General features: G+C 42.2%; 1 protein-coding gene across 2 annotated transcripts in view; it reads left to right on the top strand.

Annotated features, from left to right (window-relative positions):
• The window catches only part of CBFB (core-binding factor subunit beta), a 43,058-nt gene extending 22,342 nt beyond the window's left edge, over positions 1 to 20,716 (top strand). Inside the window, exons 4-6 of one of the 2 annotated variants that reach the window (XM_056360840.1) lie at positions 626 to 742; positions 5,625 to 5,720; positions 18,364 to 20,716. In XM_056360840.1, the coding sequence (XP_056216815.1) occupies positions 626 to 742; positions 5,625 to 5,720; positions 18,364 to 18,432 (282 nt within the window). In that variant the 3' untranslated portion in view covers positions 18,433 to 20,716. Of the gene's footprint in view, positions 1 to 625; positions 743 to 5,624; positions 5,752 to 18,363 lie in introns of both variants that reach the window. The other variant, XM_056360841.1, reaches the window with a different exon arrangement.
• Positions 20,717 to 26,250: the final 5,534 nt, after the last annotated feature.

The raw sequence follows: 26,250 nt of genomic DNA, 5'->3' as shown, positions 1-26,250 counted from the left end.
TGGGTTTTGATCATCTGGTGTTGCTTCTTTTGAAAAGCCTTTCACAAATGCTAGAATAGACAGAGGAAGACTTTCTTATTTTTAGCACAGTGTGTATGTATGGTGTATTTAACTAAACTGACTAATTTGTGAATTTGAGGACTGAAACCAGTGCTTGTTCTTTCTTGAAAGAGCTCGTGTATTGGGGTGAGGTACAGTGCTTCTTGGAAGTAGGGAAGCATGTGTTCGTTTAACCATTTAAATGTGCTGTAAGGGATCCTCCCTGTCTGGCAGCATGCCACTTTCTTTGTGACACGAAGGTAAGCTGACAAGAAAAACAGTTACTTTAACTGAAAGCAGTAACAGAATTCTAACCAAATCCTGGTGCACGCCAGTTTATAAAATGAGAACACAGCTTAAATTTATTCCACCCAGTACAGTAGGCAAAAGTTACCACACTCACTTGATTAAAATGAGTTCTTGGAAAGGAGGCAGGAGAAGCTGTTAAGTGGAGTCTCGTGTTACCAGCTGGTTTGGATGTTCTTCTAAGAATACATACAGAAACTTCCTGCATCAGTATTTTCATTGTGCAGGCATGTGTGTAAATGCTTTCAAATCGGTAGCATGTGTTATGCTTTTATTTCAGGTGTACTTGAAGGCACCTATGATTCTCAATGGTGTTTGTGTAATCTGGAAAGGCTGGATAGATCTGCAGAGACTGGATGGTATGGGCTGCCTGGAATTTGATGAAGAGAGAGCACAGGTAAGAAGACAGTCTGCCCATCGCTACTGTGCTTTAGATGTTTGTTCTTCCGGAAGGAAACAGGCAGTCAGGTAGCAATCACTTGCTTGTTTTCTGCCTTCACTTTGAGTACAAATTCAAAGAAAATGTACAGAAATGTGTGGTTGTAGCTAAACTAGTGTTTTAATTAGGGGCAGGAATCATCTGTAGTTTACAACTTTGTGGGTGATTTAGCACTGTTGCTATGCTACAGAGTAGTAAATCTGAAAGTATTTGAAAAGCTATGTCTGTAAATTGTAACAGTTTAACTGGTAAGTCTTTTAGCTGTTTAGGCTGGTTGGGTTTTTTAAGTAGCTTTTTGTTTTATTACATTGAGGTGGGGAGAATGAATAGGGGTTTCCATTTGTTCTCTGACAGGGGGTAGACACTCTGCTCTGTTAAGGTATGGCAGCTTTCGAGAACCTGCTTCCTCTGCTTACTTCCTACCGTAAAAGTGACTGTCTAGCAGCTGCATCTTTGGACACACACAAGAACAAAGTAAACGCGGAGGAAATTACTTTTTAAGTGCATATCACATACATAAGGTTCACTTACACCACTGTAGGGTTCCTTAATTTAATCAGTCTTGAGACAGATCTTTGCTTTTGAGATGTAGCTTGGTAACAAAGCTAAGTAACTGATGTTCAGGCCTGCTGCACCAGGTTTGTGTGGGCTTCTACACAGATCACCTGTCTCTGCAGTGGACAGCAAATTGGATGTAGTATCAGTTACCATAGTTATGACTTACAATCTGTATTTTGTGGTGAACCATTTTTTCAGTTTGATAATTCAGACATTTTGGAACTATATGAAGGCATGGTCCAAAGTGCCTCTGAATGCAAGGGTGTTTTATTTACATGGAGATACGTAGAATTGCAAGTGTTGTGGTACCTTGCCTCCTCTCCCCAACTTAAGAAACCATTTTGCACATTAATGAGATCATGTTATTGTGACTGTGTTCTGGATTAAATAGAAATACTTTGGCTATTTCAAAGACACTGTTTTGACACACAGCCTTGCATGCTTTCTTCAGGATGCCTTGAAAGAGAGGGTATGCTATTCTGAGAATAGTCCTGCCACCTTTTGTTAATCCACAGGAAAGCCGCAGAACCAAGCTTTTACTTGAATGCTACTGTTTACTGTGGCATTCACTTTTTCCAAAGCTGGGTGGTGGCATTTTGAGCTAGCCACGTTCCTGTTGCAGCCCTGCGTTCTCTGGAAAGAGAGTAACTGCTGCAGACTCCATTGATTGGAAAGCCTTTAGGCTGTAACGGCTTACACAGCAAGGTCAAATGTAGACCCCTGGGGACTAGGCAAGATAAATCCCAAGGTTCTTGATCTATGACTATTAGGTTTGACACACAACACTGTCACATGACTTCTGAACCAAGAGGAAACTGAGTTGAATGTGTGCTCAGAAGGAGATAGTGTCACTCTTTTCCAAAACTGGATAGTTCCTGAAAAAAGTGGGCACCCTTCTAAAAAGGAGGGTGGTCAGGTGGCCCATGGGTTCAGTTTTTCTCTTTAATTTTCCGGTAAATGTTTTTGGATGTTCTTGGATTATTTTAATTTCCCCGATGAGTATATGCTGTCTTACCTACACTCAAGAATTCCTTTTTGTTGCCTTCAGAAAGTGTTTGTGCACTGGGAATGTGATTTATTCTTTTTTGTGAGGGGATGTATGCATGCTCTCAGGTGTCAGCGCTTTTTTGAGTTTTGAGTACAGGGTGCTGAGCTGGAGGTGCTGCACAGGGTGGATCTACAGAGAGATGTTTGCACTCAGTTACAGGTGTGTAATTTGTTCTCAGTTTGTGCTTCTCAATGATTACGAGGAGGTGATTTGCCATCTTACTTGCTACAGTAGCAGCACCTAAGAGTTCCTGGTGTCATAAGGCACTATACAGACACAGAGAAGTGGCTGCACCCTTGCGTTTGTTAGTATTGTAAACACTTGGGTAATCTCTTACATCCTTCAGTTTCCTTCTTCCTGTATCTGTCATTTTGCTTCCTTTTGTAAAACTGTTTTAATATTGCTAGTGGCAGTTGACCTAACTGCTGACTTTGATCCCAAAATAACATTGACATCAGGATGGGTTTAAGTGCCTCATACATGCGGTGTAGCACCTGGGGTGCCCACTGTCTTCTGTAGTACCAGGTCCTGTGGGCATTCATGCATACCCCGTACTCGCCCCTTAATCCTGTTGTCTGGAAGGCTTGCCATACACAAATGTGATGCTTTTGCATTTTCCCGTCTCTTACCACTTCTCACTAATACTGGGATCAGATAAAATTTTTCTTTGCTGCCACATTTTTGAAATTATACTGTCCTTCACCAGGTCAAAAAATATTATAAGAAGAAAAGCCACATGCATAAAAAAGTACTTTAATTGTAACTCTTAAGCTAGTGTTCTATTTAATTCACAGGCCATTAATGTCTTACTACTAAGCAGTCTTACTTTTTTTGTCGCTGGAGACCCTGATTGAGCCGCTTGTTCAGACTTCAGTGGACTAACACACAGCTCTGTGTACATGCTTGAATATCGTCCCCATTTGGGACTGAAATTTCCCTGGATCTGGTATTTGTCTTGAGTGTCATTAAAACACTGTTTCTATCTTCAGTCCTTTTGTATCTCTACACAGCAAGAATGCTCTATTACGGAAGATTCGGTAGTTATAAATGGTTGTTCTCACCAAGTCTTTTCCTGCCAGGGTGTGTTTAAGTTTCTCTCTGTTTTTTGTCTTTCTGGGTTGGAGGATTTCTTTTGTTCTGTTCTGATGTTGATATGGCTCACGTTTTGCTTACTCTTCTTTTTCTTAGTAGTTTCATACCAGGAACATTTTTATTGATTAAAACTAGACTGGATAAATGATTGGCTCTCATACAGCCAACTTCACTAGTCATTACTAGATTTGAGCGACATTTGAAAAGAAAGTTTCTTAAACTCTTGCTCTACAAGATCCTGTGATGTTTCTTGATTTCTGTTGTAACGCATCACCAGGAGTAGAGCAGAATTTTTTTTTTTTTTTGGTTGTCACTTAAAAAGATAAGTTCTGATGTTTGGGTTTTTTTCCCTTTCTCAAACATTAGTAAACAAGTGTTTAAGCTATCAACATGTGTTCATTCTGGATGTCAGCATGCTGATTTTTTTCCTATGAATTTCTGATTCAGTTTCTTTTGGTTATGACCATTTCTTTAAAATATTAGCCTTTTATTTCATGACCACTTTAAATGATGGTAAAATGCAAAAATTGTTATTAAAAAGAAATTTGCTTTCATTTAAATCTGTTTTCAAAAACCAAACAGACTAGGAAAGACATTCATAGCTTTTGTAAATTAGAAATAAGGCAGCTTTTCTGTAGTCATCTGGGAGACAAGCTTATCTATTTCGTCTCTATCCTTCTGCATTATTAAGGATAAACTGCTTTCCCCCTGTCTGACCTTGGTTGCTATACATTGGATGAACATTAAGATAGCTGTAAAGACCCAAATTCTACTCTTAAAAATAGTAAATAGTGTTAAAATGTTACCTTATTGGCAGCTTTAAACATTGCCTTTCCAACATGGCTTTCTGGGGACCCAGCTCTGTGGAGTTAGTGACTGATGATGTTTGTATTTAACTGTGTTAGGCCACGAGGGGCACTCATTCACATCACTTCACAATGTAGCTTCAGGGTGCACAGTTCTGCCATCGGCAAAAAAAGCAATTTAACATTCTCTCAGGCTGGGGATGCTTTATCTTAAATTAAAAAATTTATGCATTTAATCCCTTGGCATATTAAAATTTAGTTGGGCTCTCGACATGTTTGTGTCCTCTAACAGTCAAGGTTAGGATTTATTTTTTTAACTGAAACTATCAACTTGGAAATAACATTTGTGTTTTAATTATAAGCAGAGTTAGTAATTATAGCTGAGGAGTTACGAGGTGGGAGAACCAAAACAGTTTATTCCTTACTGTTTTGTGGAAGCTCTTTAGAGTTCTCCATTCTGAATATTTTAAAATTCTGGTGGGTAACAGCCATCTGTTTCCATCCTGAGCAAAATATGTGCTAAAAGGCCTCTAAGAGAAATAGTTTGCAACCCGATTTATAATGGCTTATGTATTAATAATGCTTTATTTAAAACATGTTCTAATAGAAAATACGGTTTGAAGGATTTTTTTAAATTTTTTTTTTTAACATTAATTACATCTATTCCTGTGTATAAGCCGCTATTGAAAATAAACAAGGGGCTGTTGAAAAGCTGTAGGTTTCTTCTGCAATTTATGGGAGTGTGTACAAATTAGTGGAGAAATCACTTCTGCTTTGAACTTTCTTATGCATCTGAGCTTAAATAATTGAAATTATATGTAAGGATTACGAATGTTCATACTGATGAACCTTTAGCAGCTTTTGATAAAATGGGGGATGTATTTGATTTGTAACTTAGATAACACATTTTTAAATGAAAGAGAATTAAATTACCATTGTTTATATAATGATGCTAGTGAACTCTTATCTAGATATACCTGTGAATGCTGTCTTCAAAATTGCTTTTATAAAGAGGAAAAAGTGTATTGCCTTTTTCATATAACTTTTCAGAATTCCTAGCTTTTAAAAGAACAGCAGCATTTTTACTTTGGAAAGGCAGATCTCCTTTGAAAGTGTATTTTAGCAGTAGCTGCACTGCAGCTTTGGTTATCTCTACAGCAGGTGAGTATTATTTCATTAACCTATGCTGGCATTTGCTGGAACTTGTCTGTTGTCTAGCAGATTCTGTAGGACGTGCTTGTCTTGCTGCCAAATGATCCCTAATATTCTAAAGAAATGTGCTCTGGTAGAAGCCAGGGTAGCCTTTTGTGTCACTCTGTGTCATCTGGTTTGGTAGCAGGAGGATGCATTGGCACAACAAGCCTTTGAAGAAGCTCGGCGAAGAACTCGCGAATTCGAGGATAGAGACAGGTCTCATCGGGAGGAAATGGAGGTGAGGGTTTCACAGCTGCTGTCAGTAACTGGTTAGTACTTTCCCAAAACTTTAGATTGTTTCCATTTATTTGTCTGTTTGTACAATGTTGTGTATTTTCTGTTTGCTGTCTGATGTTGTCATATAAAAATTGCAAAATGCATTGTTTTTAACTCTTGTAAAACGAAGTTTTTGAAGTTTGGATAAGAATTCTCTGATTTTACCCTTTCTTCCTTTCTGTAGATGGCCTTTTCTGTGGTACTTAAGCTGTAAGGATACATTTGTTCACAGAGCTATTAAAGTCTCAACTGATACTTTAATAGCAAGGAAGAGGAATCTTTTTGCCCCTTGCATTTCTCGTGAACACAGGAAAGGCTTCAGGAGCTGCGGGTACATAAATTTGTAGCTCGCTCTGTCCTGTGTTGTGGGAAACATTACCAGTGAATTTAATCAGATGCCACGGTCTGCTTTCTTGTACAGGCTGGTTTTATTTTCCTCCCACCTTTTCCTTACACATGGGGAGTCTTACTCTTCTGTCTTTCACTGGCATAGTTCCTCCTGTCTTGTTCTTTGCTTCTTTAGGGCCCCGCAGTCTTGAATCTTGTTCTTTCTTGATGAGAGCAGAAATTACTGGGATCAAGAAAAGAGGAGCCAGAAAAGGGAATGGAAACCAGCTGCTCTGAGATGTCAGATGCAAGAGCTGTAAGAGGACAAGTAATACATAAGGAGAGTTGGCAAGTTAAGGCAGGCTGTAGGTCAGGCAGAGAATAGGGAGAAAACACAAACGCTTTGAATTTCTTCCTGCTTTATCAGCGCAGCCTGACTTTACGATAATCAAATGGGATCAATCTGCCGCTTCTCGGGGTTTTTAGACAACTTGAGTGTCGTTATTGCTAAGGTATTTTTTCTTCTGGCATCCTTACCTGTAATAGAGATGATTAGACAGACTTTTCTTCTCTTCCAAGTACAACTGGAAGACACTGAGCATGAGAATGAGAGGGGAAAGGCAGATGTGGAGAGTAGTATCTCTCACTTCGAGAAGATGCACCCCAGCAAACACTGATGTAGCCAGGGCAGACGTGAGCTGTAGCAAAGGTAAAATCCTTGCCTTGGAGGCCTCACTATCACTGGGTCCTTGGAGCATCAGCTAGATGACCTGAACCATTCTGTCTCTCACAGTATAGCTGGAACTGTAAGTTCAGATTAAGAGGAACATAGAATTAACTTAAAGCTGTTCGTGAAGATCTGTGACAGCCTCCCTTAACAGCACAGTAAGAAATACAAGCCCGGCCTTATGTCCTTGACCTCAGTTTACTTCAAGCTTTTCTTGATATATTTTCCTTTACTGTGCCCATCTTCCCCACTCCTGTTAACTACAGAAGAAGCCGTGTGATTACTGGAAATGCTGAAAGTTTAAAAAGAATGAGGCTTCCTGAAATTCTGGAGTTCTGTGAGACTTGCTCTTTCCTCCAATTGTAGAAAAGACTTTATTTGCAGCTGGGATGCGCAAAAACTCTTTCAATTAACGGTGACATTGAGGTAATAGCAAGCATCTGACATCAAAACTTGTGACGCCGAGCACAAAAAATAACATCCCTGGCCAGCTGCAGGAGCTGGATTCAGTAACTTCTGAAAAGGCTCTTGCTTTTAATAAGGCAGAAGGCAGTTGTTGTGAAATGATGTCCTTATTAGTTGCCAGTCCCTGTTTTTGCTCTAAAGCGTTGGTGTAGATCACCTACAGAAAGGAAGAAAGGAAAAATTACTGACCTGAACTGTGCTTAAGCAGAATGAAAAACATTGTCAAAATGTTCTTCAGATTTGTGTGATGTCAAATACAAGTTTTTAATGATTGCAATACAATGTTATACATAATTTAGGTTTTATTTTACTGTGCATGTTTACTGTGTATACCCAGGAGATCTTTGCCTCAATTACTTGTAGTTCTGTAACAGATTTTTACATTTCAGTTTTCATTTGTGTGTTTGGGGAAAGATGTCCTGGCCTCTTATCTGGAGTGATTACAGATGAGCTTTTGCACTCTGGCTCTTAGGACCGCATAAAAATCAGGATCTTTTGGGTGGGGCAGATGAGAGAGCGGAGACAGACTTGCAGTGCATTCCAAAGGAGGAATCCGATTTCCAAACTATTCATTGTTTCTCTGACTTTCGCTGCAGTTGTATTCTAATGCAAGTTTCTGGCAGAATCAAATGAACTTTAATCAGTAAGCACGTACGTAAGGTACTCATGATCATCATACAGAATTTTCAATAGAAAGTAATAGATAAATGTGCGTTCCCGTGTTTGTCATATTTATGGCTTTTATTGAATTTTCCAGTGCTTATGTGCTCAGTCAGCTTGGAAATACAATTTGTCAGTTGTACCCTTCTGACGATTGCATTGCTGACAGGTATAAAAACGTTAGTTCAGACTGCACTATGTACTGTTTGTGTAATTTCAAAAGTCAGATAGTATCTTTGGTTGCACTACAGAGGTGTTACTTGAAGGTTTTTGTGGGGCAGCTAAAAAAGGTGGGTTCTAAGTGTGCTAAGTGAATTTTTATGTATGTATGTTGCCCTCAGTATAATCTTTTAAATATATCTATACACCTTTCATTGTTACTAAAACTTACAATTTTTCTTTTCGAAGCTAAGCTTGGCATGGGCAGTAACACTCGGAACTGCCAGACCTGGCACAGGATCTCATCAGTGTTAACGATTGTTTTAGGAATTGCAACGCTGTATGAAATCGGGATATTTCAGACACTAGAATTACATCTGAAATGCCTTTAATAGAGACCAGATTCAGCTTCAGTGGGGGAGGGAAGGGGAATCCTGCAGTATTCCACCCACTCCTACCCAAAAGAGAGGCGCCAGCTCTTTGGAAACATTTATCCATCCAAAGCCTGTCAGCATATGAAAATGATCAGATTCAGTTCTGTATTTATACAGCTTTCTGTGTAGGAAACACTCCCTATTCTAAGTCTCTCTGTAGACTTCTAAAACGAAGTGGTATATCCGTGCCTAGGAGCGATCAGTGAAGGTTGTTGAAAACAGTTAAAATTACTTGTATGTGGATATTGTAGTGGTGATATTTTGAAGGGGAAAGAAATAGCAAGTGCAGTAACAATTTAGGAATAATTGCTATACTAATTTTCATTTTTAAGTATCCTAGAAACCCTCAACCAACCAATAAAACAAAAACTCGAAAACCCCCACCACCATCAAAAACCCTGCTCAGACTGCTGTCAGGTTTGTTTGCCTTCCTTTCATCACATAGTGTGCTTCCATAGATGACTTCATTAGTACAACAGATCCTTATTTTAATAAAAATATTCTTTGCATGTAAGGACAGAATCTGTAGTGGTTGATAGGTTGTGCTTGAATTTCCAGAGGTGATGTATTTTTGTGCAATTACAGAACTCTTGTAATGTAAATAGGGTGTGAGTGGGTTTAGGAATTTTTATTGAAGCTTAAGTGTCTGAGTTGAGCTGCATTCTGTCCCTTTTTTAACGTAGTTTCAGTTTTGAATACAAGATGCTTTTGTGTTTTTCTATCAGCTTAAGTAGCATGGTCACATCAGATCCTGCAGATTCTGCCTCACTGTTCAGGATCCTTTTGTTTCAAAGGTACATTTGAAGTCAGTGAATGTTTTTAATTAATGCCCTCACAATTAATAACGTGTTCCAATGGCTTTCGCTTTTACAAAAATGTTGGAATGCTGAGACAGTAAATGTTTAATGATACACATGAAGAAAGACCTTACCCCCGGTTAAAGACTGTTGTAAAAATAAATGATTGTGTGAAGCTTTGTAAGTTTAGGAGCACTGAGCTACTTGTCAAATTCGCACTGTTGGATGGCTTTGTGCTAGTCAAAGGCAATGTTCTCTTCCCATGAGCAAGTGGCACACCCCGGAGAACTTGGTCCAAGGCCATTACTTCAGGGGTATATGCTGGAACTGATGCCATCGAACAGGAACATGAACTTGAAGTACTCGCCCATTTCCCTTTGCCAAACTAGTAGAAGAGAGGGAGGAAGCTAAAGGGCTATCAGCAAGGTAGATGCTTAATTTTCACTCTCTCTATCCTTGGTTGAAAGAGTCAGTGCTGGTGTTTCCTTCTGTTTGGTATGGTTTCAGTATGAATGACCAGAGTTCAGGGTTGGGCTAAGAAGTGTTCTGCAGAAATTACTATAATGAGGTTGCTGTCTAGACATATTTGAATCTTCCGTTAAAAACTGTTGCTTTTTAGTTAGTGTTCTGGCCATAGTAGCATGTTGCAAAATGTGTTACGCTGTCTAGGACACTTAAACAGCCCTAGCTGGTGAAATCAAAATATGTTGAAAGTAATGGACTGTGTTCCGCAAAGCAGCAAGCAGGTGCCTCCTGCCAGCTCTCGGCTGGAGTAGAAGGTACAAAGCAGTAGATTTTTCAAGGGGATGGATAAAGAGAAGAGGCTATTTTGTGTGCCCCTGTGTGCAGACAGGTTGAAGTTTGGGGTTTTTGGTGAAGGTTTGTTTTGTATAGGCAAACTAAACTTCAGAATTGTAGTGATCTATTTGAGTGCATGTTTGGTCCTACTCTGAACACTCTTCAGCCTAGGTAAGGATGGTTCTTCTGATTGTTTACTTGAGGGTGGGTTGGATCTCTTCTCAGGTTTCCAATTGCAGTTTGTTCAACCAGCATTTTTTAAATGTCATATTTCTCAATTTTGTGTTCGTTTCCAATGTTACTGCCATGCTTTTTATTTTAGCAACATCACGAGTAAAGAGGCACAGTGGTTTGCTCTTCCCTGAAACAGTCTAGTCTAGCAATCTGTCTGTTTGTGGTCTTGTGCTAAATATAAATTACGTTAATGGCTAAGCAGAGCCATTTTAGGAAACTACATGAAATTCCCATTTTAAAAACCTTCATTTTGCTGAAAAAAAACCAACAAACTTTTGAAACTTTTTCCTTTCAGCAGTATTTCCTCTCAATACAAAGCACCAAAAAAACCCACCAACCCTACCCTATTAAAGTTACTGGCATAAAAATTTTCTTAAATTTTAAATACTTGATCCTGTACTAGGTTTCTGCATATTTTTGCTGTTTGTTGGGAATTATCAGTTGAAATGGGAGAAATTTATTTCATTAAATTCTGCTGAAGTTGTGAACTCTTAGAAGACAGGATTTTGCTGCAAAAATGTAAGCAGTTCACAATTGAAAAAAAAATAAAATCTAGTACAGCTTACTTTCCTATTGTTCCAAGGTTCTAGACAGTGAAGTTATTCTCCTTTTTTTAACTTCGTTTTTGGAGAAGGAATTTTAAGATGGAGCTACTAGTACAAATAAATGCTTTAATTGTAAGTATTTTAGTCAAATATAACTGGCTTCAGAAGAAAATATTCCAGTAAGGGTCCATTTTGTTTTGTTTTTCTTTTTTCTTATCAAACTGATTTTTTTAAGGTGTTTACCTCAAGTTCATCTGGAATTAATTTAATTACTACTTCTTGTATGTACTATCCAAGCTGACATTGATATAAAGATAGCATAACCTTTAATACAGCTTTTTGGATGTGAAAGCAACTTAAACTGTTAATTCTTCATATGCAGCAGGTAGTACAGACTTGTTACATGCTTGTGTGAGTATATGAACATATATATACATATATGATTTATTTATATTCAGAATGAGCACAGCATAATTTAGAAAAAAGCATCAAAGTATGTTTGTGAATAGGCATTGCCTCAAAAGGCTCTACAATGCGAGTACAGTACAAGTAGACCAGTAATGTTGTGACCAGATTGCTTCGCAAGAAATTTAAATAACTGGTATTTTATGTAAAAGTGCTATGGAATGCATATATCCGAAAAACAATTTGTGCTGTACAGGATCAATGCTGACTGTAGTACAGAGGAGATCAATCTTGCAAATCAGGGAATGCTGTAATATAAGCATCTTCTTTCAGTCAATGAAGGTTAGCAGGGGGCTGAGCAACAGAGGAATACTGTCTGGAAGCAATCAATATTAATTATAAATTTATAACCTTTATACCAGCCTTCAAACAATACTTTCTAAAAGGGAGCATATCAGGCGCTTTTTTTTTTCCCTTGAAAAAGAATTTTTCATACGAAAGTAAAAATTTTAGTCTGTACTTGAAGCTCTCTTAAGAGTTATGCTCTAGCCATGCTTTTTCTTTTCTTGGCTTGCTGTTACTTTAGTCCAGTTACCAATGTGGTGTACCAGAATCTGTAGCTTGATAATAGCTTTTACACAAAGATGCAACCCTTGCAAAGATTTCAGGCAAGAGAGCACATCGGGATTGGTAAGCAAATTGTGTTACTTGGCCTGGTCGTGCTCTCTAGCAGCTGGTGGTGGGCGAGCAGACTCAGCATAAACGCCATTGATGAATTGATGGGTGTTTTTTAGTGAAGAGTACTCTGTTTCTAGGAAGTAGATCGTTGGAAGCTTGAAATGAAATCTTGATGGAGGTAGGTGCTAAATGATTTTTATGTATGGCCTTTGTTAAGAAAATTGTTTATTTTGACTTTCAGTGAGCTCAAAAGACAATCAGAATGGATGTAGGAATAAAAAAGAGCATCAGGTATAGAGTTCATAATATTAATTGTTCTACAAGGACTTAGTCTAGTATCCAGATCTCTTACAGAAACTGTTTTCCAATATCTGCATAATCTTAAGTGGTGCTTGATATTATAATTAAAAAAGATCGAGGCTACTTCTTCCCAGGTTCAAGTGAAAAGGAGAGAGGTGATGGCAAGATGGGTGCTACGGCCAGCAAAACAAAGCAACCAGAGACTGGATCTAGGCTACACAAGTCTCATGGCAGTAACTAGACCTGCTAGGAATGGTAAAAATCTGAAACCCTACTGACTGCCAGCAGTTTGTACATTCAGTACGTAGTGAGGATGCTGCTGCAGCTGAAGTTGTTCTGAGAAGTGAAGATTGAGAGGGAGAGTCTGTTTTCAAGCCCCCCTGAGACCTGAAAGCAGTACAGGGTGCTTCATCGGGCTGTAACTGTGACCAGAGAAAGTCCTGTTATATGTAACCTGTCATTCTGACTGTGTTGTAGCGGCACAGTTTTGCTGACTTTAATTCTGAGAAGGGTAAATGAGGTGGAGGCGTGGCCCGCGTTTTAACCAGGTTCACATCTCTACAGGAGAAGCTGTTACTAACCAGCAGCTCTGAGAAGAGCTTTCACTTAGTTCGTTGCTTTTCTTCGTGTGGGCCTGCCTCAGCAGGACTGATGTGGAGGTGTGCTTGATTGCAGCTGGTCATTTTTCTGAGTATTGCTGTCTTTATTTCAGGGTGCGCTTTTTTTTTTTTGTTTGGGTGGGGTTTTTTGTCCTGTGGTTGTATGCTTTTTAGAAAAGTATCTGCAATGTGTTCTCAGGTTCGGGCTTGGGTGTTGTTTTTTTTTTAAATCCCTTTCAGGATGTTGACAGTCCTTCTAAGAGAATCCAAATGTTCACTGTTTAGTTTCTCATAACATAGCCTGATTTTTCATTTATTTAGTAAATTATAGATGACAGATGCCAAGGCACATAATGCATCTGCTCTGTCTGTTTCAGCGGTATGGAGTTGCCAGAATGCAATTAAAGAATTGCAGTGGAGTTGACCATGGAGAGACTTTATTTTGGCTACTCTTTGTGACAGCTCTCCTTCAAATTATCTCCCTCTTTCTTCCTTCCTCTTCACCAGTGTCCCAAGTTATATGTGCAACGCATATTGCACTTGTGATTTCACTGCCTAGGATTCAGAAGTCCTAATTGTGCCTGCTGTTTTTCTTTTAAGTGATTCATCGAAAGGGTGGGCCATCTTCATGGCAGCCCTGTCCATCCTTACTAAATTTACTTCCAGCTTTCCTAGTTCTGCTTTCTTAGAGCTGTCGTGTAAACCACATGGTGGGGCTGCATTATCTTTTCTTGACGTTACCACATGGATTCAGGAGTTGGTTTCTTATGTCAGAGGCCTCTGAACGTGCACAGGGATGGGGTAGTTACAGATGCTTTCTCAAAGCCAGCTTAAGGAGTTTTATTGGCGGTGGTGAGAGCACGGTAACAGCAGCATGGGTCAGAATTGAGCGGCCGGAGGAGGAGGACGGTGTTGGACTGTCCCAGCTGCTGGAGGAACTGCTGGTGTGCCACCTTCCTTAGTTGCCATTATCCTTAGACTTGTTTTTCCGAAGTGCCCCAGTAACAGATTTAAATGCTACAGCATGGTTTGTCCAAAAGACTCACAGTTCTAAGTTAATGATGTGATGATATCAAGCTATCTAATTAATTAAGAAGAAAACCAATTTCGTACAGATATTACTGCATCATACTCTTGATAGGACTTTTAGCCCATACTAGTTAGCCTGTGTTTAGGCTCAGGAAAAGCTCAGAGATCACAGGGTTGCAGAGACCATAGGTGTTAGAGTATTGTAGGGGATACTTTTAGGTGTTAGAGTATTGCAGGGGATATTTTTTGTGTTTGTTTACCCTCAAGTCATGTTTAATTTTGTTAGTAACTTTTCTCTTGTTTGTTAGTATGTTATTACCCCTGTGGTATCAGCGTGATGAGTTCAGTGTGAATAAATCTAGACTAGCGTGTCACAGAAGGCTTTGAAATATTTTTTTTGCCAAATACGTTCCTGCAATTCTTTCAGTCGGTCATCATACAATCTCCAGCGTTGGAGGTTTTAAATGGCTTGTGGCCAGTTATAATTCCTTCCGTATTGCAGAAGATTTGCATGGCTTCATGTGCTGAAAGCTGAGTGCGAAGTATTTTTGGGTATTGAAACTCCCTGTGTGTCCATCACATTAACTATTCAATTTCAGGATATTTGGAAGGAAACTGGCAGTGTTGGTTAAAATACATCCATTTTTAGGACAATAACAACTGTAGTGGGATCTGTGTACTATTTACAGGTTTTATTCTTGCAAGCAAATATTTGTTATCCTTTCACTAAATAGCAGACGAATAATGTTCAGAGTAGTGCTTCAAACTTCATATGAGCATTTGACTGAAAAATGAAATATGCTGAGATAAGATGTATAACTACTGTTTTCTCATGACTCGTATGTGACTCATGGCAGAGTATTCCATTTTCCAATGGCAAAGATAGATGCATCTTTCTTAATTGAAGCAAGTCTCCTTAATCTTTGAGAAGCTGAGCTCATTATTCACTGAGAGCAATTCTGATGCTTCTGCACGGCGTCATAAAACATGCACTTCAGAAATTACAGCAAATACTGCAATTCAGAGGATTGATTAGCTGTGCTGGGACTATGGGACCCCATATCGACACAATTCTGGAAATTCCCATTTTACATTTATAAAAGGGAACTTTTGGCTTCCTGTAATAGGCAGAGGAGAACTACCAGATACTACCATACTGGTAGTCACACTCCTCCTGCAAGTGAGCATTAAGGATCTTGTGGCATTTCTTATGAAAGTTATATTTTGTCTGTTGTCAGTAGACAAAAATATCACCCCATGCCTGATGATCTACAGTGTGCTGGCTGTGTACATACAGGGTGATTTCACTGGTCCTTTACTAGTGTGCTTTATTTTTTAGATGCATACATAGATGTTGCTTTTCCTTTTTTTTTTCCAGCACATAAAGCACAGTAGTAGTTGCTACATACTGCGGACATGCCGCCTTGGCAGGGCGGTGACTGATAGAATAAGTGCATTTCATGTGTACGTGTTCTTGCATGGTACTATAGCGCAAGTAAAGGAGGGTGTCTCAGTGAGACGGAGCTGTTGTTCCAACATGTTGCAGTTGCTTGTGTAAATCCCCACTTACTGAAATGCAAAATTACACCTTTATCCCACATATACTAGTGTAAGATATTGTAATGACTGCTTTTGGTACATTTTAGGGTAATTTGTCATGCCTTCTGCATATCACTTGAAAGGGAAAATCTGGTAGTTGTTCAGTAGTGGCTTCTGCAAACTCTACAAGTAGCAATGAGGTCACGAATCATGTGAATTCTTTCATATGTTTTGAAAGAAAAGGCCACTTTAGGCAAAGCATAAATGCAACCATATGCCCATATCTTGGAGTCCTCACTGAAACTTGACAATAAAATTGCTGTGCATGTGATTTGTTTTCTGAAGAAACTGTTGCTTTTAAAGCAGTAGTATAGCAGCAATTAACTTGCTGTTTTTTTCTAATTAAGTGTAAAAATGTTTATCAAGTACAAAATTATTAACTAAACTGGTATAAGTAAGAGTTTGGTGATTCTTAAAGACAGTGCACGTCTTCGTTTCCTTTTAGAAGAAAGAGGCAGCAGTTAAAACTAGAATAAATCTTGTTACAGTCTGTTCAATATGAGAAAAGTGTGCAAAGTGGAACTGTTAATCTTAGTACAACTCTTAAATTAGCGTGGAAGTATCTACTTAAACTTGTTGAACAACCGTTTTATATAAAATCTCTACAGCAGTTTGCTTATTTGCTGAAGAAAAAAAAAAGGGGGGAAAAAAAATCTGTGGGCTTTTCCACAGCGATCTAGGTGGCCGAAGCTCAATGATTTGGCCATTGGAAATAATGTGAAAATCTCAATTAAATGCCATCTCCCAATATTCTGCATCTCAACAAAGAGGGCAGTTTGCAAAAGTTGCTTCAGGGGCTGAAAGGAGTGCGTTCTTAAGCACTTAAAAATCTGCAGCACTGTACGTGATTAGGGCTGTTTGTTTTAATGCGATTCCTCAGAAAGATTACTGAGAAATCTGTGGGTTTGCGTACCAGCAGTGATGTCAGTTGTCATGTTCAGAGTTCTTCTGCATGTAGGAAAAGCAGATTGTTTCTTTCAGAGTGTGGCCAGTGCAGACGGAACAGAGCAAGAAGATCATCTCAATATCTAAAATGCAACCAACAACAGTACTGGGTGCATAAACGTGTAGTAGGTAGCAGTTGTGATATTTAAAATAGCGAGGGTGATTCCAAAACAATAACGGCAATATGACCGCTGAGGAAAGTGCAAGAGGGAATTGTCTTCTCTAGAAACATGCTGATTACTAGAGGGATTTATGGAATGAAGAACTCTATTGGAAAGGGATCTTTGCACATGAAAGGAAAACATAGCTTTACATTGGTATTTAAATAAGAGAAGGAAGCAACAGTTCTGTGTTTGGGTGAAGCTAACCAGTTGCACTGGGAACATAAAATTAGGCAGACAAGAAGAATGGCAGATCAGGGAGGAAGAGTTGAAGAGAGAAAAGTCTGTAAATTAGAGGAAATGGTGTTGGCAGTGCATGCCAGAGGGTTTGGGAGCTGCAGACTCTGCTGGCTGGCTGTTTCACACCGGAGCGAGCAAGCAGCACGCCGTAAGCTGGGGGAGCTGCTGCACGGGCGGGAAGGCTTCCTCTGTGTCAGTAAGTGTGAGTCAGAAGAGCCCAGGGAACACCTAAGAGCAGCGCTCACATTGCTGTTAGTCACAATATAAAGTACTTGTATTGTTCAGTGTGACCGTGTAAACGTGCTAACTGCTTAAACTCCCATGTTTCGGTGGTACAACTGCATGCACCAAGTCTGTTCCCGCCTCGTTCAACAAAATAAGAGAAGCCTTTCAAAGGAGGGAAGCGGTCACTTGTTTTGCATTTTTTGGAGAGGTTTTTTGTTGTTTTTTCTGTGGGTTTTTTTTTTTTTTTTTTGAAGCCCTGAAATAACCTGTGGCAGGTTATTGCAGCTGGTGAAACTAATGGAGCAAATAATGCTTTTGTGGTGCTGCCTTCCACCAGCTGAAAATGCAGCCCTGATGCTGTTTGGGTCATGTGGTGGTTCCAGGCCAAGCTGCCAGCTATTCAGGCTATAAACATGTAATAAAAGTATAGATACTAAAATGTCTTAGATGTTCCCAGAATTAAAATATTGCTTTAAAATTTAAGTATATCAAAGTTTTAAAGTATTTACCTGCAGCATTTGTGCGTGCTACTTGAAGGCAGCCTGCATGCGTGTGGGTAGAGAAAGTAGATGGCAATGTCGGTTACTGTGAGTGGTATTACTACGATTGACCGTTCTTAATTTCCTCTTTAAAATGCTGTCAATTCAAACTGTTTTAACAGAATCATTTATTTAAAAGAGAACATATGTTACCTTTTTTTTTAATACAGGGGTGCGGTCATAAGTACCAGAGTTTTCTCAGTTTTGTATTATTGCTAACTTTACAGGTGCAGAAAAAAAAAGTATGCTGCAGTAAACCCCCCAGCTTTTAAGAAGTGTTAAAATGTATGTCAATCTATAGATTAAATTGTGCTAGTGTGTTGTTACAAGTCTCTGTATTCCAGAAAAAACCTAAAGTAAACGTTTCCCACAAAAATACTGGAGGGAGACTTGCTCGGCAATGACGTACCGTACTCTGCCATCCTGCGTTGTAGCCTTTCTCCCCCAGATCTCAGTCCTGAAAACATTTACAGGAAAGGTTAACAGAAGGGAATTTCACAGGAAAGAAAATGTGTTTTGGAAGAAGAGATGCAAAATTGTTGCCTAACTGTTCTGGAAGTCTCTTGCTTCCAAATGATTTTGATGTTAAAAATGAACACATTGGTTACTGCTTGAAACGTAAAGTTTCTGTCTTAGAATTTGTTGTGGTCTTAATCATGTTAATACACTGAATAAATTAACTAAACTGATAACTTCCAAATAATTTTTTTTGGTCCTAAATATGTGTTTATTAACACAGGCAAGAAGACAGCAAGACCCTAGTCCTGGATCTAATCTAGGAAGTGGCGACGATCTCAAACTACGTTAATCAACTGCAGCAGGCGTACCATGGGTCTGCACACATGCATTGCTCCTACTTGGCAAAGGATTTAATAAAAGACCAGAAACTGTGATAACTGGGTATACTATGGTCTGTTTCCTGACCTGCGGCAGTCAAAATCACCATGAACTGCCATGGTTTGCACTATGTTTATGTTACAATACCTGCATTTCCCATTTTAAGCATGTAGCCAGTGGCAATTTGAAATTTCGTTTTTCTATGCAAACTTATTTTTGTTGGCACTATTTTAGTGAAATGGAAACTTATGCAGCTATAAAACCATTTTTCTCAACTGTAATAAAAATTGTCACTTAAAAAATAGGTCAAGATATTACAGATTTAGATTTTTTTTTTTGTTTTGGGTTTTTTGGTTTGTTTGGGTTTTTTGTTTTTTTTTTCCTGTTGTTTGGTTGTTGTTTTTTTTTTTTTTTTTTTTAATGTAAACTGCTGGAAGCCAATGCATTCCAAGCTTAGTTTTTTTAATATGGGCTTTTGGAATTTCGATTGTCCTTATTGTGCTCCTGCTTTAATTTAGCTACGCATTCTTATCTATCTTTCAGTTTTCTTTTTCCTAAATTTGCAAGACCTTAAAACTGCTGACATTATTTTGCATTATTTCCAGGCTAAACCCAGTGAATCAGAGCTGTTGGGATCAGTTTTCAAACTTTGTGGGTTTGTAAACGTTTACAGTTGCAGTATTCTTTTAACTGCTAACAATTCGTTGGTTCCACTTTTTAAATTACAAAATTTTAAAATGTATATTTTCATGCTTTAATGCATTCTGCCCCAGTATCTGTCTTAGATTTTATTCTGTCTCAAGTGAGTTTGGGTGGTTATTATACCCCTGTATATAGTACTTTACTGAAACTCATAGGAAGTCGCAGGCTGGCTTCTGTTTTATTCAGGGATTTTTTTAAATAGTTCTTAAAAGGGATACTGCAACTCTACAATCAGATTCAACAGCATGTTAAACTGGGAACAAAAGTGATCAGCTGCCGAGGTGATATGTATTAAATGATGTTTAAGATAGCTGCTTTAAGTATATTTTATATCTTAGGCTTTTTGTAAAGTTGTGCTGAACGGTAAAAAGTCGAGATGAGGTGGTGTGCAGAAAATCTTGTACTGTGCATAGGACACTTCTAGTAAATCTTATGCAAATTGAGACTACATTGCAGTATATATTGCATTTTCTAACAGGGTAAGATTTGGGATGAGTTAATCTGTGTGAATTAGCTTGTTTGATTTTGGGGTGATGGTGAATGGACTTGTTCCAAATTTTTCATTGCATCCAGTATTTGAAGAAAACGGATTGGAAATGTGGTGTCATTTGGCTCTGTTAAAATGTGGTGCTTCCTGTACAGCCTGATTAATTGAAATGTCACTTAAATACCTTTTTGAAAGGGATGATCTGACTTCAGTACTTTAAGAATTATTTTGAAGGTAGAAACTCTGTATGGTTAGAACAGTTAAATCTTTATTAAATTCTATAATTACGATAATTACATTCCTCATTAATGGCAGAACAATTGATGCAAAAGAGGTCTTGCAAAAATGTAAGCAGATGTCAATGTGAAGGAGAATCTTTGTATGTTAATAATATGAATATTTAACATTCACTTAAAAATGTCAATAACTGTAAACTGTGAGAATGTCATCAAATAGAAATATTTTGATACTTCAATTTAAATGTGATTCACCTGAAAGATAACCTTTTTCACTCTGTGGCCACGTATTCTTCTCGCTCTTCTTCCCCCAAAGAAATAATTTTTCTAAAGTGTTTCTGCAATGAGTTATTTAAGGGACACACGCATGCATCCGCACGCATCCCTAGCCTTGGATCTTCTCTGCCATCTGTGTATTTTTGATGGAATAGTCTGAAGGTTTATTTTAAAAGGTTTTCCTAATGTTTCAGACGGTGGTTTTAAACCAGAAGTACACAGGAAATTATGCTATCAGATATTAACGTTGCTATCTTTGTGTAAATACTGAACTTTCCCTATCATCATTTAGCATTCTGCTGCTTTTGATATCTTAATGCTGGCATTAAGATCACGAGCCCTTACCCTCTGCTGGTTAGCGCAGACTTTTTAAAGTGCATTTTAAGTTATTGATGCAATTTGATATTTTTCATAATTTCTATTTAAACTGAAGTTGCATCATCTTTCTTGAATTCATCTCCTGTAAGAGTTGCCTTAAGCTACAGGATTGCTTTTGCTACTTTTTGTGTTGTATGTTTAACTTTCATAATAAACTTCTGTGTAGTGAAAAACGAGTCGCCGTGCCCTTATTTCTGCCGTCCCCCTAGGACGCCCCGCGTGTTGGTGGCCGGACTTGCCAACCTGTGGCCGGTGCAGCGCTGCCTTGGTGGCCGTGGCTGAAGCAACAGTGACATCCAGCGGTCACTGCACCGGCACGTCCCCGTGCTTTGGGCACTGTCGGGGCGTATGCGCGGCTCCCTCCAAACCTTTCATATGGCATATGCTGGGGAAATGCGGATTTTGCTGCCCTAAAGGTCCTGGGTTTTTTTATATATATCTGATATGCGCTCTTTGCTCCGAAAGCCTACATCCAAGTGACCCTAAGGAATTTTTATTGTCGGGTTGTAACAGTTGTGCACGCTTACGGAAGAGCGTTGTTGACACATTTTTACAGCAGCTGTTAAACCTTGCTAATCATGCTGTTTTGGATGAGGAGGAAAACAACCTATTTTTCCCTGTTTCCTGAATTTCATCATGCAATGTGGGGAAAATATGCATTATACGTGCTGCACCTGAAAACCTGTTCTGAAGCTGCTGCAACTTCAGGGGTGTACCTTCAACTATCTGATGTTGGGTGGTGGTGATGTGCTGAAATCCTGCAGAGGATCCGTTCCTTAATAACTCGAGACTGCTTTGGAATTGTTTACGTGCAAAAGGACAAAGTATAACCTTGTGTCGTACTTTTAAAATCCGACTGTGCCTAATAAAACCGGCATTGACTGTGACCTGTGGTGCTTCTGAAGGTGCTTGGGATGGGGAGGGAGGTGGCTTTGAAGGCAGACATAAATGACAACCGGTGTGGCTCTGACTCCGTGTTCCCGACGGCAGACGGTGTCTGTCAGCTGCTGTGGGCTCTGCCATCAAAGCAGCGCATTTTGAAAGGCACCTTTAAAGAGCAGTTAGTAAAGCCATTTAGGTAACTCCTCGGTTTACCCCCAAGTTCATGGAATGATCCACTTTTCTGCCCAAGGTGTATCGCAACTGGATGAGTCCCTTATTCATAAAGCTTTTCTTGAGCGGAGGCACCTGAAGGACAGAGGTGCCTTGTCCCCTGACTCCTCCTCGCCTGAGTTTGCCTCCCGCGTGTGGGAATAGCAGAGGGAATCAAAACCTTCCTGCAGGAGGCACCTCCGGCAGAAGAGGATCTGGAAAACTGTACAGCCCTTGCCCTTGGCGTGGCTCGGGAGTGGCCGTGTCCAGCTGGGGAGCGAAAGGCCACTGGAAACGCTGGGGCTTACTGGAGATGGAGATGGACGTCGGTGACCGGGAGCCCCAGCGGAGCAGGTGGGGTATGGTCACTTCTGGGCTGGTTTTTAACCTCCTGCAGTTACACGGCCTCTAACCCGAGAGAATCCAGAGCATGAACCGTTCAATCGTTTTGGTGAAGTTTCCAAAACCTGCACAATCGGGCTTCCTGGTCTCTCCTGAAGCGAACAGCAGCCACCAGCTGTCCTGGCCCCTTTGGGAAGCAGAGAACTATGAAAATGGAGCTGTGGGTGAAAACAGTGGCTTTTCTGTCCCTGCGGGTCCGTGGGGTTTTGGCTGACAATAAGCCTTGCTCAGGTACGGGCTGGGAAGTGGGAAGTTAAGGGAACGAGACGTGGGTTTGAAGAACTCCAAAACTCATGGCCTGACAGGATCTTGGGAGGACTTCTGTGTGGTTTTTCTTTCGGTTTGGGGGTTTTTTGGCGTTTTTTTGGTTTTTTTTTTTTGGTCCACCATTAGGTCAGGACTCTATTACAGATATATTTAGGAATCTATCGTGTCTGCGTAGAAACAGGACCGATTTCTGTAAAGTTAGATTATTTTGTTACTACATTTCCAATGCAAATAAGAGAATGACAAAAATGGCTACAAGGATGAGAACTGCAGTGAGAAGTTACAGCAGAGCGAGCGTTTGCATCGGCATCGGCAACATTTCTCATAACTCATTTGCCTGACATCCTGTCTTCACGCTGCCACAAAATGTAAATCCCGGTACATGCATATTCATCAGCTGCTGCCTGGCTGGGAGCAGGGCTTAAGTAACTTTATTAAATAGCTGTCTCGATTACGGGTCGAGAGAAGTGAATTTCCAGCGTTGCTTGGGCTCAGGCAGGGAGCAGAGGGGAGGCAGGAAGGCAGCAGAGCCCAGCGCTCCGCTGCTGTCACCCTGCCGGGGGTGCCCGGGGAAAAATCGGGTCCCTGCCGGAGGGGAAGAGGTGGGAGAGGGGAAACTGTGCTTCTCGCTCGGGCTGCCCCACAGCTCGCCGCAGCTGGTGGGACCTTGGCTGAGCTGCTGCCGTGCCCGCAGCCCCCATGGCGAGTGGGGGGTGTTTTCCAGCCTGTCCGACTTGCTGAGGGTGTCTTGGTAGACGCAGGGTTCCCCGGTGCGCCGCTTTCCCTCCTTCCGCAGCCTGTAATTCCCTGGTTTTACAGAACTGGTCGCCCTTTGCAGTCCTCTCTCTTCCCCATAGCAGGTGATGGGTTAGCTTGAAAACAGAAAAAAAATAGAGCTGGGGAAAGGTTTGCATGCAAAAGCTCTTGTCTTTTCCAGCTGTTAGCTGCCAGTTTGCTGGGCAAGCCTGTCCCCCTGTCCCCGTGAGCCCTGCCAGCGTGCATCCCCATCCCCGGCCCTTTCAGCTTTCGCTGTTCCTACCGCGCAAAAATCCAGCAAAGTACAGCTGCTGGATAAAGCTGCTGGATAAAGAAATAGGAGCAGCATAGGAGAACTAGAACTTTTTGGCTGCTGAATGCACCCAGCCTCAACAGCATCTCCTGTGAGCGTGCTGTTACCGAAGCACAGGGCTGGGGGGATTGCTGCTGCTGCTGCTGCTGCTGCCGGGATCCTGCGGGAGTATTTCGGGCTTTGGCCCTTCGCAGCAGTGATGCAGACTGCGGCTCTTCAGGCTGTGCTCCCTGGGAGGTCCCAGAAGAGCGGGGGGCAGTGCGGGGCAGGTAAGTCGGTGCATGGAAGGAGCCATGTGCGGGTGGGTTTAGCTGCAGAGGCTGGGCAGTAGGGCTTTGCCTCCAGGGGTGAGCAGGGACCCAAGCATATCAGCTTGGAAGAGAAAACAGGGGTGGGCAGGAGGGAAGTGGGACCCGCCGGGCAGGCATTCCTGACGCCCACCGCTTCCTTCAAGCCTAGCGGGTACCGTTGCATTTGCCCTCGCTTCAGGCTGGCCAAAGTGGTTGTGGCTCTTGGCTTGGGTCTTGAGCAGAAGCGGGGACACGTGGTACCGAGGGCTCACAGCTAGTGCTGGGTGCCAACCACTGGCTTTGTTCTAGGCTATGGATTTGGAGAGAGAAGGAAGAGGGTTATCCTTCTGCCCAGGCTAGGATGCCACCATCTGAAGCCCCCGCATCCTGCCTGAGCCCGTTTTCTGGCCCACCTGCCGCCTCTGCCTTTGGCTGGAGAGACGACCCCGTGTCCCTCCTCCCCTCCTTGCTGCGGCGGCGCCGAGCCCTTTGCAGAGCTGCATTTCAGTCTTGTTCACAATCATATATTATATCATACAGCCCCCCAGGAGATGGGTCCTGGGGGTGACCGGCGCTCACCCCAGCAGCTGGTGCTTGAGCGGGCACTGACAGGGACACATCCCTGCTGGCTGCCCCGGCTCCTCTAGGGTGGCTGGGCGTGCAGTGGCATGGGGTGGCCAGGAGCACTGAACGTCCTGCCAAGGCTCGTTCCTGGCTTCTTCACTCAACTTGATCATTTTAACCCAGAGATGCGAGACCTGGCTGGGGTTTGGTGCTGCCTTGGCACAGTGGGCTGCTGCTCGATGTACGGCTGCGAGTGTCCCTTCTGTGCATTGCGCTTGCTTCTGCAGGATGTGACGATGCCTCTTCCAAGATCCCGCCTGTCTTGATATTGAAACTGGCCCTTAATGAGGGCCTTGGTCCGCATATCCACTGCCTCAGCCCTCTCCCATGGCAAGCTGTTGCTCTGCATCCCCCGTTCCTGAGCGCATGGAGCTGCACAGGGAGTGATGTCCCGGTGAAACCCCCGGAGTTCTCAGCTCAGAGGAGAGCAGAGAGGTCAGTGGGGCAAGTGTGGATTCCCTGCTAGGTTGCAAACAAAGCCACGGGGGGAACAACTCTTATCAGAAGACTAGTCTTAAGAAGCAGGTGGCTCTATCCAGAAACACCAGACTAACCATCACCTCTGAGCCAGGAAGGGAGCTGAGCACCACGCTGCCCAGAACGACATGTCGCCTACCCAGAAAGAGCACCAGGTCCCCTCGGGCCCCGCTGAGAGCTGAGCAGCCCTGTGCTTCACAGCCCTGTGCCCCCTCTCCCTGGTGGCCCCTGCCATGGGGCAGCGCTGCAGTGGGACACCTGCTCTAGAGGTGGGATGCTGCAGCCCCCTGCTCAGTACCATCCTGCTCCTCGGTGGCCTTCCCTGGTGCCACAGAGTGCTGGGGCATGCTTCCTCGGTGCCCCAGGGTGCTGGGGCATCCTTCCCCCGTGCTCTGGCTGTTGCCTGCGCCTTGCCCGCAGCCGCTCAGGTAGCCTATCCCGGGAGCTGTGTGCCCACAGCTGCCCCAGCCCAGAAGTGGAGGGTATCTGAGGATGCTCAGCCCTGCATGCTGTGGTCCCCAGCTCCAGGTCATTTGCTCTGGCTGCGTGTGAGGACTGGGGGCCAGGATGAGGAAGGAAGGGGGGGAAGGTGGTGTTGCATGCACAGACTGCTCCTGAGCTGCCTAGCACTTGCCTTCTGCTTGGCCCAGAGCTGCTGCTGCTGCTGAGAAGCCCCCGAGCCCCTTCCTGGCAGTGACAGCCCTGGCCCGGAGCCACTGGGCGGATGCTCTCACACAGCAGAGAAGACAGATCCTCTTTTTGGTTCTGCTTTCGGTTCTGCTCTGCAGAGCACGTCTGGCCTACGACCGTCGGGACCTGGTGTCGGTGGGTCCATGGGACGTGTGACTCTCCGAAACCACCAACCCCACCGATGTGCCTTAGTCACCAGGTCCTTCAAACCCTCGGTGTCTTGCCCTCTGCTTCTGCATCCAGGGCAGGATGTGCTAGCAGGACCGTGGGGCACCATGCTGCAAAGTGGGACCAGAACAAAAGAGGGAATAAACTGGAAAGACTACCCTGTGGTCCAGGAGCGTGAAAGATGGCTGCAGAGGGGATGGGAACAGGGTGGAAAAGCAGGGTCTGCGGGGAGGACCTCGCTCCAGCTAGTCGCCTCTGGCCAGGGTGGGATGCCAGCCATCCCTTGCAGCGCTCCAGCATGGCACATGGCAGCTGGGAGCCACCGGCCGTAGCAGGACCTCTTCTCCTGCCAACAAACTCGGCTCGTGCTCTGCTGTGATGAGTTCATAAGAGACTTTTAATTGTGACAGCTAGTGGGCCTTTTGAAAGCTGTCCTCGTTACTGCGCTGGTGATCTGTCACCCTTCTAAGGGGCTGCCATCACTGGGGCCAGCGCCTCTAACAGAGCAGCCACTGGTGGATGTTTCTTGCTCAGTGCGTGCTGTGCTCATCCCCTGGCACGTGGTGCGGGATCTGCCCCCCCTGCCTCTCTGAAACAATTTCTTACTCCAAAGAAAATAGCGGTGAAGGTG

The sequence above is a fragment of the Falco biarmicus genome, chromosome 15 (genome assembly GCF_023638135.1).
Source record: "Falco biarmicus isolate bFalBia1 chromosome 15, bFalBia1.pri, whole genome shotgun sequence".
NCBI classification, from domain to species: Eukaryota; Metazoa; Chordata; class Aves; order Falconiformes; family Falconidae; genus Falco; species Falco biarmicus.
Note: the sequence above shows the minus strand (reverse complement) of the source record. Positions and strands in the feature narration are given on the sequence as shown.